The sequence below is a fragment of the Gouania willdenowi genome, unplaced genomic scaffold (assembly GCF_900634775.1).
Source record: "Gouania willdenowi unplaced genomic scaffold, fGouWil2.1 scaffold_332_arrow_ctg1, whole genome shotgun sequence".
In the NCBI taxonomy this organism is placed as follows: Eukaryota; Metazoa; Chordata; class Actinopteri; order Blenniiformes; family Gobiesocidae; genus Gouania; species Gouania willdenowi.
Window position 1 is genome coordinate 601683 of NW_021145094.1, and position 15100 is coordinate 616782.

The following is a 15100-nucleotide window of genomic DNA, read 5'->3' on the forward strand; positions in this document are numbered from 1 at the left end:
CCAGGTAGACAGGACACACACAGGGGGGGGGTCCAGGTAGACCCACTAGGACAATGTTGCTGTTCTTTACATTTCCTATGTTATACTTTGTGTCTGACGGACGTGTCTAATGTTTTGGTCATTTACGTAAATACGGAACAATGGTTTTTTAAGGTACGGGTGGAAACCCCACCCACAAGTGAGACGCTCCTGAATGCAACAATACTAGTTTAGTTTCCAGGCAAAAAACAGTGTAGATAACGTAGAGTAGTGGCCCTATAAGGTGGTCTGTACCCAGGGCCCAATATGTGGTGTTTACGCCCCTGTGCACGTGGTAGGTGTTCTTTCTTTCTTTCTTTCTTTCTTTCTTTCTTTCTTTCTTTCTTTCTTTCTTTCTTTCTTAACCAAAGTATTTTCCTTTTCTTCTCAGGTTTCTATTGACCTTCTGACCTGGACAGAGCTCTAAAGTGTACTGCTACACCTGGTACTCCTGGTGGTCGTGGTACTCCTGGTGCACCTGATACCCCTGGTGGTCCTGGTGGTCCTGGTACTCACTAGAATAGACAGACAGACATGGATCTACTGACTCATAGACTTTGTTGGATGCTAACGTTGTGCTACGTGCTGGTTTTAAACTGCTCAGCTCACGCTGCCTTTGTGCACGTCAGAGAGAGTTTAAAGGTAAAACGTGGTCAGTGGGCCTACCTGCAGCCACAGCACCTCCACTTCCTGGTCCCTCAACAAAAGGACTCGTGTAAGCTGGAGGTGGTTTTAAATGAACCCATTACTCAGCGCGTAGGAGAACTGATGCCACAGGTGAGACATTAATCATCTAATAATCATAATAATCATGTGATGCTAGCATAATGCTAACTGTGTATGTGCCCAAGGTGTTTGACTGCAGTTATCTGAGTGAAGAGGTGAAGTATGTCCACAACGGATGTCCATTATTAAAGAAGGACGAGGTCAAGCTGCGACTCTACTGGTATATATATATATATATATGTAATTAGACCCCTCCCCCCCCCATGGTACTACCTAACACTACTGTATTTATTAAAGTATGATAAATAATGCTTCTAGTGGGGCAGGAACTGGTGTCAGAGGTTGTTTTTTGATCACATTTTAATGATGTAACCTGGTGATGATTTTTGAAATTGATCAAAAACATGTAATTTCTAAACATGTTTTTATTTCATATTTGGTCCCAAAATGATGAGACACATCTTCAATAAAACAATTTGAGTCACTATTAAATCTGTTGTGACATCAGATGACAAAAAGTGACAAAATAACAAGAGAAAATAATGAATGTTGTACAACATCATCCATATACAGGTCAGGGTGTTATTGAAGGCAGACATGGGCGGAGCCTAAAGTAAACACGACTCCGTAACACACAAAACAACAACAAAAATACAAAATGACACCAAAAATAAAGACATTACTCCTGAACACAAAGACAATAAATAGACTCCATCAATAACTCCAGAAACATACAAAACAAACACAAAAATGACTGTAAAACATTACAAATGATAGAAAAATACATAGAAATGTTTCCAAAAACATAAAAAAAACAAGAGCATTACACAAAACAACAAAAAATGCATAAAAATATAGAAAAAGGAAACAAAAATGAAAAAAAATTATACTAAATGACTCCAAAGAGACAACCACACAAAATACACTAAATTAGCAAGAATTACACAAAGCGACAATGAAAATACACTAAATAACAAAAAGAGAATTATAAAAAATAGAGAATTATAGTAAATGACAAAAAATCAGACAAAAATAAATCAAATGACAACAAAAACACACACAAACCTTTTGTTGTTCCCCGTGTTAATGCTGAGATCTGATTGGTCGTTATTCTAATGCTGACATGAATGTTGATCATGTGACCCTCAGATCAGATATAATCACGTTTGTGGCCCCGCCCCCTGTGATTAAAGTTGACCATTTCTGATTTAAGGTTAAAAATCATCCCAGTGCATTACACATTTAGGTTCATTTTAGTTTTATTTTGTCTTCAAATAAAAGGTTTCAATTATACTCTAGGAAACTAAATTCATACAATAATTGTTTCTTTTTGCCAAAAGTATCACTTCCTGTTTATTGTATTTTATTCTCTATAGTTTATTATGTTGGAGAAACAGTTTTTATTCATTTATTTTCAAAAAAGACAGTGGATTTGTTATCATCAGAACACTATAAGTAATGAATAAGTATTTATAACATGTACAAATACATTGCAGTTCATAAATAATAATAATAATAATAATAATAATAATAATAATAATAATAATAATAATAATAATAATAAAAGGCTTCAGTATCACCATGTTACCAGGAACTGTGATACTTTGTCATTTTGGTAGCGTGACAACTCCAGCCTCGCGTTAGCATTAGTCTACCATAGCATTAGCCTACTGTTAGCATTAACCTAGCATTTGTACTAGCCTAGTGTTAGCATGAGCCTAGCATTTCCCACCTGACCACCACTGCTCTGTGTTTAGCTGAACCTTTATTGTGGTTTTATTAAGCACTGTAAATTCACCTGAAATTAAATGTATTATTGTTATTAGGATTAGCCTAGAGTTAACGTTAGCCTTGCGTTAGCATTAACCTAGCATTAGCTTGTCCTGTAGCCCCTTTTCTTCATAATTCATCTCCTCCCTCTAGGAAACATCTCCCGTAAACATGGTATTCACTTTCACTGCTACGCCGATGACACCCAGCTCTACCTCACCAGGAAACCATCTTCTAACCCCGCCCCCTACCCCCCCCCTACCCTTACCGACTGTATCACAGAAATTAAATCCTGTCTAGCAATGGCACTAACCTAGCATTAGCCTAGCATTAGCCTAGCATTAGCAATAAGGTTAAAATAGTCTAAATGTGTTGATGGTCATAATTAGTTGAATGTCTGGGGATGAAGGTGTTAAAATATCTAATTATGTGTTTTTGATCAATCGTGAAAATCTAGCTCAGGTTATATCGTTAAAATGTGATCAAAAGCACCACAGTTATCAATTCCACAGACTATAGAACCATTTTCTGACTTCTTATATATCATACTTACATACTGTACCTGTCAACTTTTGGATTTCAAAATAAGGGCCCACTGTGAGTCGTCCCCCCCCCCAACCAAGCTACAGTATTTATTATATTTTAATATAGGTGTACAATAAATCTATAATAACCACTTATTAAATATAATAATGTGATTATAATCTGGTAGGTCGACCTTTATTAATATTAAAATACTGTAAACATTCCTACTAGGGCTGGTGATATGAACCAAAACTCATATCTAATATATATTATCATAATGGTGAAATATGATATAAATATAGATAATTTTATTAAATAAAGTCTGACCAAAAAAACTATTCTGGGTTAAATTTACTGAGGCTAAATGTTACACAGAGACATTTATTAATAAACAGCTGATCAATATGTGACACTTATTAATCATCTAACTGATCTTTACATGTTGTTCTGAGAAATAAAAGCAGTGACTCATAAAACTAGTATTATGTTTTATCTAATATATGAAATAATATAGTTTTCTATGTCACCAAAATATAAAACTCGATACATCTTGAATCTCGATATATCGTCCAGCCCTAATTCCTAAATTATAAAACAGCCTAAATAAAAACATAAATGTGTTTATGAATCACATGTTTTTATTTAATATACTTACAGTTTATATACAAGTCAACACGTTGTATATTTACTGTTAATTTAACATTGTTTGTCTTTAAGTCTGACATTTACATTTTATTTTATTATAATTTCTCATACTCACTCATATGGTTCTCTGGTATTCACTAATGACTTATTAAACACATTTATTACAGACTTTACATTATTTAACACTTTATAAACAGTGTATATTTGTGGAGCTTGTGATTGGATGATTTTTCATGGTGACTTACGTGGTTCCTTCTGCTGTGGTAGACGTTATAATATCAGTTATTAATCTAACAGAACGTGTAACTGTGTCACATCCTGATGGTCTTTATGAAGATAAACTCTATGTTATATTTTATAACATATTTACACCAGTTCTTAGTTTTTATCACCAGAACGTCTTCATTATCATCTCTGTTCTGTTGGTTCTGGGTTTGTTGCTGATGTCAGCACTAATCTGATCTAATTTAATCTAATCTAATCTAATCTAATCTGATCTGATCTGATCTGATCTAATCTAATCTAATCTAATCTAATCTAATCTAATCTAATCTAATCTAATCTAATCTAATCTGATCTGATCTGATCTGATCTGATCTGATCTAATCTAATCTAATCTAATCTAATCTAATCTAATCTAATCTAATCTAATCTAATCTGATCTGATCTGATCTGATCTGATCTGATCTGATCTGATCTAATCTAATCTAATCTAATCTAATCTAATCTAATCTAATCTAATCTAATCTAATCTAATCTAATCTAATCTAATCTAATCTAATCTAATGTAATGTAATGTAATGTAATCTAATGCAATCTAATGTAATCTAATGTAATGTAATGTAATCTAATCTAATGTAATGTAATGTAATCCAATGTAATGTAATGTAATTTAATATAATCTAATGTAATGTAATGCAATGTAATCTAATCTAATCTAATCTAATCTAATCTAATCTAATCTAATCTAATCTAATCTAATCTAATCTAATGTAATGTAATGTATTCTAATGTAATCTAATGTAATGAGAACTGTCACTCAGACCATTTCAGGAGGAAGTTCTCGAGGCTAGTGACGTGGTTCAGTTTATTAAGACATGTTTGAATTATTATTACATTAAAATACAGGATATTTACGGGAGTTTCACAGCTAAACATGATACATGACAGGCATGTATTTATATAAATACAGTTACGTTTAGCGGTAGAAACAAACGTGTGGTCATGTGACTGTAGAATACCTGATAATTGTTGTTGTTTAGGTTCACAGAGACAAACACCTACACAGAGGTCATCTCTCTCCACGTGGACATCGTAGAAGCCGACTGTAGCGTCATACGACTGGGTCCTAAAGCCCTCAGTGTTCCACACTTCTACGGTGTGTCCAACGCCATCGATGGCGATGTGGTGTCCTTCCACTATGAGAGGAGGCCTAGTGTGGAATGTAGCGTACACCTAAACACCCATGGTTCTCAACTGCCGGCCCACGGCCAGGTGGTCACCGGAGAACCAGAGGTGGTCCTCAAGAGGGGGGACGAGCCCGAGAGTTTCATTCACCTTCGCCAACACATGGGTAAACACTTCCTGTTTGGATATATAAACACTTTAATGTTCTCATACTGAGCTAGTGCTGTAGCTCTATAGAGCTATAGTAAATACAGTATATATCCTCATAACATTTAGTATTTCTGCTTTAAAATGACATTCAATGAATGGAACATTATTATTCATTATATATTTTATAAATAAATGATACTTCTCCTTTAAGAATCTACTCAATGAAGGATGATTGGTTTATTTTACTGTATACACTGTTGTCACGTGTTCTGTAAATGTGCCACCAGGGGGCGTAACAATCATCATTAATGGTTTAATCTGACCCTTTGGATCATCTAATCCAGCCCACAGGACAAAGTGAAAATAACAGTTATTGTCTTCATATTTCCTTTTATTTTATGATACTTTAATTTTCCTCAAGTTATTACACAATATTTCCCTTAATTAAATAGAAATTGATACAAAATCTAGTAAATATAAAGTGTAGATATCTGTCACTGATTGATTGGATATTTATATTTAGTATTTTATGTATATGTAAAAGTGTAAACTAAAGAACAGTAATGATGAAATGACTAGTTTTCCAACATAAAGTCTGTGGCCCACTAAAGATCAAACTAAAATGAGTTTGACGGCCCAGTTTTAAACCGTACCTGTAGTGAATCTGACTCCATCAAAGATGATTTATGATAGTAGAGGTTCTTTAAAAGGAGATAAATTAACACTTGGCTGTAGTGACATAGTTAGTGAACAGACTCATTGATGAGTCGAATATCAGCGTTTCACCTCCACATACAGTACCACAGTATCTACAGTATGTAGTGCATCTATGACCACACACATTAGGTTAGCCACTTCAACCATTCAGGGTTTTTATTAAGGCTGCAACAACAAACGTGACTATTAAAAGCATTGACAACAAATTCAATTATTGATTTGTTGCATTGTGGGATTTCTGTCACTGACTCTGACGCAGAGACGTTTGATTCACCTGCAGAGTGTTTGTGTGTGCGCACACGAGTGTTTGTGTGTGCGTGCACCACAAGTGTTTGTGAATGTTTGTGTGTGCACGCACCCCGAATGTTTGTTTGCGTGCATACACGAGTGCTTGTGTGCGCGCACACCACAAGTGTTTGTGTGTTCACACCACAAGTGTTTGTGTGCGTAGACCACGAGTGTTTGTGTGCGCGCACACCACAAGTGTTTGTGTGTGCGCACACGAGTGTTTGTGTGTGCGTGCACCACAAGTGTTTGTGAATGTTTGTGTGTGCACGCACCCCGAATGTTTGTTTGCGTGCATACACGAGTGCTTGTGTGCGCGCACACCACAAGTGTTTGTGTGTTCACACCACAAGTGTTTGTGTGCGTGGACCACAAGTGTTTGTGTGTGCGTGCACCACAAATGTTTGTGTTCACACCACAAGTGTTTGTGTGTGTGTGCACCACAAATGTTTGTGTTCACACCACAAGTGTTTGTGTGTGCGTGCACCACAAATGTTTGTGTGTTCACACCACAAGCGTTTGTTTGCGTGCATACACGAGTGCTTGTGTGCACGCACCAGGAGTGATTGTGTGTGTGTGCGCACCACGAGTGTTTGTGTGAACACGAGTGTTTGTGTGAACATGAGTGTTTATATGTGCGCACAAACGCTTTTATTTCAGTTTAATCAGCTTAAGCTGGTTTAAATGTGCTCATAGATAAACAGTTTTAAAAAAATCTGATTTATGGATTATTAAAATAGTTGTTATGTGCAGCTCTAGTTTTTATATCACACTACAATATATCTATAATTGTTTGTACTGAACTATGTGACTACTCACACATACTGTACGTTTGTGTTGAATAGAAAACCAAGCTCGAGCCAAGTGTTCATCAGATGATTGTCTGAAGGGTCTGAAGATGGTGACGTTCACTAAGGTGTCGTGTGATGACTTCCTGATGATGGGCCTCAGGTATCATCACACTGAGCCTCCATCACCCAACGTGGACTACATCACCATCTCACTCCATCTGAAGGACACCAAGAGTGGAACCATTTACCAGGTAGACCCACCCTTTAGATCTATCTACATCTATAAAGTCAGCAAAATGATGGTCCATTGTTCTATGAATCATTTATTTATTCATCTGAATAATATCCACTGTTATCCAGGAACATTTATTATTATTATTATTATTATTATTATTATTATTATTATTATTATTATTATTATTATTATTAGTATTATTATAATCATCTTAAAGATGGAAATCCTGGTTTTAATCACTAATAAAATGGTTCAAAATGACCAAAAATGGTGGAAAAGGAGGTGAAATGGGATTTTAAAAACCACAGAAATTGGTAAAAAGTTGTAAATTATTCATCCATCATCCATCCATCCTCTGCTTATCCATTGCTGGGTTGTGGGGGCAGCATCCTTAGCAGGGAGGCCCAGACTTCCCTCTCCTCGCCCACTTCTTCCAGCTCCTCCGGGGGATCCAGAGGCGTTCCCAGACCAGCTCAGAAACATAGTCCCTCCAGAGTGTCCTGGGTCTTCTTCAAAGTCTCCTTCTGGAAGGACGTGCCCTGAACACCTCACTAGGGAAGCGTTTGGGGTGCATCCTAATTAGGTGCCCGAGCCACCTCATCTGACTCTTCTCAATGCTGAGGAGCAGCAGCTCTACTCTGAGCATCTCCCTGATGACTGAGCTTCTCACCCTATATCTAAGGGAGATAGGGTGAGAAGCCTATCTCCCCCCCCCCCAAACACCCTACGGAGGAAACTCATTTTGGCTGCTTGTACCTGAGATGTTGTTCTTTCAATCATGGCCCAAAGCTCATGACCATAGGTGAGGGTAGGAACGTAGATCCACCGGTAAATCGAGAGCTCCCTCTTCACCACGACGGATCGGTGCAGACCCTCCATCACTGCAGATGCTGCACCAATCCACCTGTCCATCTCTCGCTCTATCCTTCCCTCACTTGTGAACAAGACCCAGAGGTACTTGAGCTCCTCCACTTGGGGCAGGACCTCATCTCCAACCCGGAGAAGGCACTCCACCTTTTTCAGTTAAAGAACCATGGACCCGGATTTTAAGGTAGTGATTCTCACTCGGCTGTGAACTGATCCAGTGAGAGTTGAAGGTCACAGCATGATGGAGCCAACAGGAGCCTTTATTGTGGGGGTCCCCCCTCTCTGGGACCTTTATTGTGGGGGTACTTGCTCTGTGGGGTCTCTATTTGTTGTAAATGATGTATTTCCATGTGTTTTTAACCAGACTGAAGGGGCGTGGGTTCCTGTGCAGATCATGGGGGCCATACCCAACCAGCCCCCCAGGCCGTCCTTCTCCTCCATGTTCCTCCTGGAGGTGGACCAGTTCATCCTGACCCCCCTGTCCACCGCCACCCTGGACGCTGATGATGAGGAGAACCCTAAAGAACTGTTAGTGTTTAACATCACCAGGCCCCCAATGGAGGGGTTCATCACCCACCTGTCTGACCACACCCACCCCATCACCTCCTTCACCTGGACAGACCTCAACCACATGCTCATTGGCTACCAGCCACCAAACTCATCACATGACCAACGCCACAGCTATCAGGTCACGTTTTGGTTCTTATTGTGACGTACGAACGTAGGTACCTACTGTATGTACGTACATAGGTACGTACATAGTTACGTACATAGGTACGTACGTAGTTACGTATATAGTTACGTACATAGGTACGTACATAGTTACGTACATAGGTACGTACATAGTTACGTATATAGTTACGTACATAGGTACGTACATAGTTACGTACATAGGTACGTACGTAGTTACGTATATAGTTACGTACATAGGTACGTACATAGGTACGTACATAGGTACGTACGTAGTTACGTATATAGTTACGTACATAGGTACGTACATAGGTACGTACATAGGTACGTACATAGTTACGTACATAGGTACGTACGTAGTTACGTATATAGTTACGTACATAGTTACGTACGTAGTTACGTACATAGTTACGTACATAGTTACATACATAGGTAGGTAGGTATGTAGAGAGAAACACCAGCGTATGTGAAATTCTGTTTTTGTTCTACGCAGGCAGAGCTGGAGGTTCACGATCTGTTCTTTGAGAAGAGCTCAAAGATAACAGTCCACATGTCTGTGAGGAACTCAGACACGCACGCTCCCAGAGTATCCTGGAACATGGGTGTGTATGTAGAACGTGGGTGTATATGTAGTAGAACATGGGTGTATACAGTATATAGTAGAATATAGGTGTATATATAGAACATGGGTGTACAGTATATATAGTAGAACATAGGTTTGTATATATAGAACATGCTAACAGGGCGTTACAGGGTTAACAGGAAGCTTAGCTAATGACAGAAACGTCTAAAACATGTAAAACATCTCTTTAATCGTATCATATTTTTGCTTCTGTCAGACGTAGAAACATGATGTTTGTGGTAAAATGGAGGTTTAACGATTGACATGTAATACCTTAGAATAGTGTAAAATAGTGGCAGATACCACAACACCTTACACATGGAACGTGTGAAACTGGCTGAAGGCGTAATAAATGTACAGTTATTATATAATTTATATAAATATAATATATTTATAAAGTGAATGATCTGATGGATGACGTAGTGTTTTTTTTCTAGGTCTAAGTCTGTTGGAGGGTCAGTCTCGTCCAATCACGTGGGAGCAGCTCCAGGTTGTAGACGATGACAACCTGAACGCTGTTCGTATCATCATCATTGATGGTTTACATCATGGTCACATTACAGTTAAAGGTACAGCTTTATTATTATTATTATTATTATTATTATTATTATTATTATTATTATTATTATTATTATTATTATTATTATTATTATTATTATTATTATTATTATTGTTATTATTATTATTATTATTGTTATTATTATTGTTATTATTATTATTATTATTATTATTATTATTATTATTACTATTATTGTTATTATTATTATTATTATTATTGTTATTATTATTATTGTTATTGTTATTGTTATTGTTATTATTATTATTATTATTATTATTATTGTTATTGTTATTGTTATTGTTATTATTATTATTATTATTATTATTATTATTATTATTATTATTATTATTATTATCACTATTATTATTATTATTATTATTATTATTATTATTATTATTATTATTATTGTCGTTGTCGTTGTTGTTGTTGTTGTTGTTTTTTGTTATTATTGTAATTAATCTGCTGAGACACTGTCAGAATAATGTTTCCTCAATCCAATGAGATTATGATTATAGTCATAATGTAATTACACTTATCTTCAAACAGTTTACACTAAACTAATATTTATATGTGCTTTTATTAGCTGTACTTTACACAGTAATTCATTTTTCAAATGTAAGAATAACAATTATAGATTTCTACAATTAAATATCCACATGTTAAAAAAAACAAACCAACTGTAAGTAGTGAAAATGTATTTTCCCATTACAGATATAATCAACTACAGTATTCTGTTAAATGTTAAAAGGGCTTGTCATAGCATTTAGGATGTGTGACGAGCGGTGCCCTCCCCCGCCCCCCCGCCCCCCTTTGGCTCACTTGGGGGACCGCTTGGGCCAGTGTGCAGCGTGTGACGGAGGTGGGGTGGGGCCTTGCACATGCGGGGCCCCCCCTGGAGTTGTGCTGGGTGGGTGTGTGGGGGCGCGGCCTGTGGTTCTTGCCCTGGCGGATCCGCGTTGGGGGAGGTTGGTCTGCTGGTTGGGTGCACCAGGCCCCGTGGGCGCTGTACCGGGGCGGGGGTGGGTCTTTGGTTGGGGCGCCTTGGGGCACGTTCTCCTGCCGTCCGCCCGGGAATTGGCTGCCGTTCGGTGTGGCGCCGGGCTGCCTTTGGCGGGGTGGGGTGGTGGGCTGTGCTGGCGTCAGGGGGGTGTCTCGTGTCGGAGCGGGTGGCCTCTGTGGGGAGGGGGGGCCTCTGCTGGTGGCACTTGGTGTGGGTTGGCGGAACCTGGCTGGGGGTGCTTAGGTTCGCCCGCTTGTCGGCTGGTGGGTGGCAGGATGACCCTGCTTGGGCGGCTGATGGCGTCCTCTCTTGTCAGGGGGGCCGGGGCCTCCTCCCTGTCGAGGGCGTTGTATCGTGGTGCCTTGCGGGCCTGTGCTGGCCCTGATGCACGGGCTTCTCTCCTGCCCGGCCGCTCCCTGTTGCAGCGGGGCAGGAGCCGGGGCAGGAGCCGCTTTGGCCGGGGGGCTCTCTTCGCGGGGTCTCTACGGGCAGTGTCGGCCCGGCGGGGAGTGGGGGTGCCTCTTCCCCATGGGTGTGGCTTGGTCCATGTCTCGTCTCCTGGTCGCCTTGGGGGCTGTCCTCGGTGTGTGCGGGCCCGGGGCGGCCTGTCTATTTATTAATTCATGTTTTGATGGAGATTTAAATCAAATTGTTCAAAGCCATCTTTGTCATGCACAGTTGTGGCTAAAAATAAATCATAATTTCACCTTTTCCATGTGTAAAGTGTTTGCCATCTTGTATCTGGTTCTGGATTAAATTTACAGTATTTTAAGATATTTCATGACAATCCTTGTCCCCAGAAAAGCTACATTTTACCACAAAGATCATGTTTCTATGTCGAGCAGAACCAAAGTTATGGTAAGACTGAAATTCACAATACGGATGGCGGCCATCTTGGATCTTGTTCTGAGCACAGTTTACAGTATTTTAAGATTTATTATTGAATTCCTGAAACCCTATAATTCACCACTGAGATCATATTTCTATGTCAAATAAAACCAAAGTTATGACTACATATCCACAATGAATCAATACTGATGTGTATTGTATTATATGTTATATGTTAGATACTGTATTATATGTTATATGTTAGATACTGTATTATATGTGATATGTTAGATACTGTATTATATGTTATATGTTAGATACTGTATTATATGTTATATGTTAGATACTGTATTATATGTGATATGTTAGATACTGTATTATATGTGATATGTTAGATACTGTATTATATGTTTTATGTTAGATAATGTATTATATGTTATATGTTAGATACTGTATTATATGTTATATGTTAGATACTGTATTATATGTGATATGTTAGATACTGTATTATATGTTATATGTTAGATACTGTATTATATGTTATATGTTAGATACTGTATTATATGTGATATGTTAGATACTGTATTATATGTGATATGTTAGATACTGTATTATATGTGATATGTTAGATACTGTATTATATGTTATATGTTAGATACTGTATTATATGTGATATGTTAGATACTGTATTATATGTTATATGTTAGATACTGTATTATATGTTAAATGTTAGATACTGTATTATATGTTATATGTTAGATACTGTATTATATGTTTTATGTTAGATAATGTATTATATGTGATATGTTAGATACTGTATTATATGTTATATGTTAGATACTGTATTATATGTTATATGTTAGATACTGTATTATATGTGATATGTTAGATACTGTATTATATGTTATATGTTAGATACTGTATTATATGTTAAATGTTAGATACTGTATTATATGTTATATGTTAGATACTGTATTATATGTGATATGTTAGATACTGTATTATATGTTATATGTTAGATACTGTATTATATGTTTTATGTTAGATAATGTATTATATGTGATATGTTAGATACTGTATTATATGTTATATGTTAGATACTGTATTATATGTTATATGTTAGATACTGTATTATATGTGATATGTTAGATACTGTATTATATGTTTTATGTTAGATAATGTATTATATGTTTTATGTTAGATAATGTATTATATGTGATATGTTAGATACTGTATTATATGTGATATGTTAGATACTGTATTATATGTGATATGTTAGATACTGTATTATATGTGATATGTTAGATACTGTATTATATGTGATATGTTAGATACTGTATTATATGTGATATGTTAGATACTGTATTATATGTTTTATGTTAGATACTGTATTATATGTAATATAATATGTCATATGTTGTGTGTTTGTGGTGATTTTCCAGAGGGGAGGAGTTTCATGTTCTCCATCAGTGACATCACAGCGGGGCTGGTCTGCTATCACCATGACGACAGCGACTCCACCAAGGACTTTGTAATCTTCCGTATCACTGACGGTCGACACCAGACACGTCACAAGTTCCCCATCAAGATCCTCCCCAAGGACGACAGCCCCCCCTTCCTCATCACCAACATGCTGCTGGAGGTCCCTGAAGGGTCCACGGCTCTGCTGAGAGGGTCCATCCTCCAGGCCTCAGACATGGACTCTAGTGACGACTACGTCATGTTTAACATCACACGCCCCCCCCGCGCAGGACACCTCATCAAAGTCCCAGGACCAGGACTCATGGGTAAGACTGGTTCCACTGGGTAGTGGTTCTCAACCTCTGGGCCGCCTAAAAAGTGCACTATTATCTGGGCCATAGTACGTAGTCATCTAAAAGATGGAAATTCTTCTTTTAATCACAAATAAAATGGTTAAAAGGGACCAAAAAAGGTGGAAAGCCACAGAAATTGGTTAAAATTGACAAATTGTGTGTAATGGATTTTGAAAAATATAGGGAAAATTAGTTTAAACTGGCAAAAGATGGACATTAAAAATTGTGAATGTGGTTAAATTGGCAAAAATGATAATGAATAATCTGGTGAAAAGAGGTTAAAAGTGATAATAATGATCAACATATGTGACATTAGGTGTAAAAGTGGTAGAAATGGTTTATAAGTGATGAACATGTCTGGAAAGTAGAAAAATGTGTAGAAAAGTCATTAAAATGTGATGTAGAAATGTCAGAAATGTGAGAAATGTAGCAAAAATATGGCAGGAAAAAGAGATGAAAATAGGTTCAAATATGATGAGTTTGGTGGAGTTGTAGAAAAATGGTAAAAATAAACAAAAATGGGCTAAAATTGTTCATAAAATATTCTTTGTTGTATTCCTGGTTTGTTGAAGGCATCTAGTGACCCATAGGTTGAGAACCTCATGATGTTTATAAACATGTTCTTTTTCATCCCTTCTGCCGGCTAGAGGCGGTGCATAAAGCACTGGATGATCATCTTTGCGCATACGCAGGTCGAGAAATAAATGACAACAAAGTCACATGTGACCTCCTGGTGGCTCACGCTAGTCTATATAGTCACATGATACCGGAAGCTCAGTCCCTTTTCACCTTCTCGCGCGCAGGGAGGATGTGTGTGGTCGTGAGCGTGTGAGCAAACTCCACCAACTTTGCTGTGCTGTTTGTTGCTGGTGGCCCTGACACTAGTAAGGTTGGAGCTGCGAGTTTTCTCGCCCTCCAAGGAGCTGCACAAGCAGCGTTCTCAGCTTTTCTTCATCACCGTTGTGTGTATTGTTCCCTATGTCCTCTACCTACGCCTTCTAGGGAAATTGGTGGCGGCGTCAACAGTAGTTCCTCTGGGCCTTCTGTCTCTTCGTCCGTTGCAGATGTGGCTGAACAGCCTACACCTGAATCCTGCGCGTGTCTTCTCAATGCCTGGTGTCTCTCTCTCATTGGTGGAAGTGTCGCTACATTACACAGGGAGTTCCACTGGGTTCCCCTCCAGCTCGACGGGAGATCGTCCATACGGACGCGTCTCTCCGGGGCTGGGGAGCAAGATGGCAGGGGCGGATGGTACAGGGGACGTGGTTGCCATGGCAACAAAGGCACCACATCAATGCTGTAGAGATGATGGCTGTGGGAGTGGCGCTGCGGCACTTTCTCCCACATTTACTAGAAAGACGTGCTGGTCAGGTCAGACAACACAAGTGTGGTTTTTTATATCAACCACCAAGGGGGCACTCGGTCTTGGGGTTTGGTGAAGTTAGCCACTC

General features: G+C 38.2%; 1 protein-coding gene across 5 annotated transcripts in view; it reads left to right on the forward strand.

Annotated features, from left to right (window-relative positions):
- The first annotated feature begins 537 nt into the window (after positions 1-537).
- LOC114459647 (FRAS1-related extracellular matrix protein 1-like) overlaps positions 538-15100 on the forward strand; it is a 77068-nt gene continuing 62505 nt past the window's right edge. For 4 of the 5 annotated variants that reach the window (XM_028441835.1, XM_028441837.1, XM_028441836.1 and 1 more), the window contains exons 1-8: positions 538-795; positions 870-964; positions 4947-5257; positions 7089-7285; positions 8501-8824; positions 9320-9428; positions 9886-10017; positions 13278-13622. In XM_028441835.1, the coding sequence (XP_028297636.1) occupies positions 553-795; positions 870-964; positions 4947-5257; positions 7089-7285; positions 8501-8824; positions 9320-9428; positions 9886-10017; positions 13278-13622 (1756 nt within the window). In that variant the 5' untranslated portion in view covers positions 538-552. The remainder of the gene's footprint in view (positions 796-869; positions 965-4946; positions 5258-7088; positions 7286-8500; positions 8825-9319; positions 9429-9885; positions 10018-13277; positions 13623-15100) is intronic. The other variant, XM_028441838.1, reaches the window with a different exon arrangement.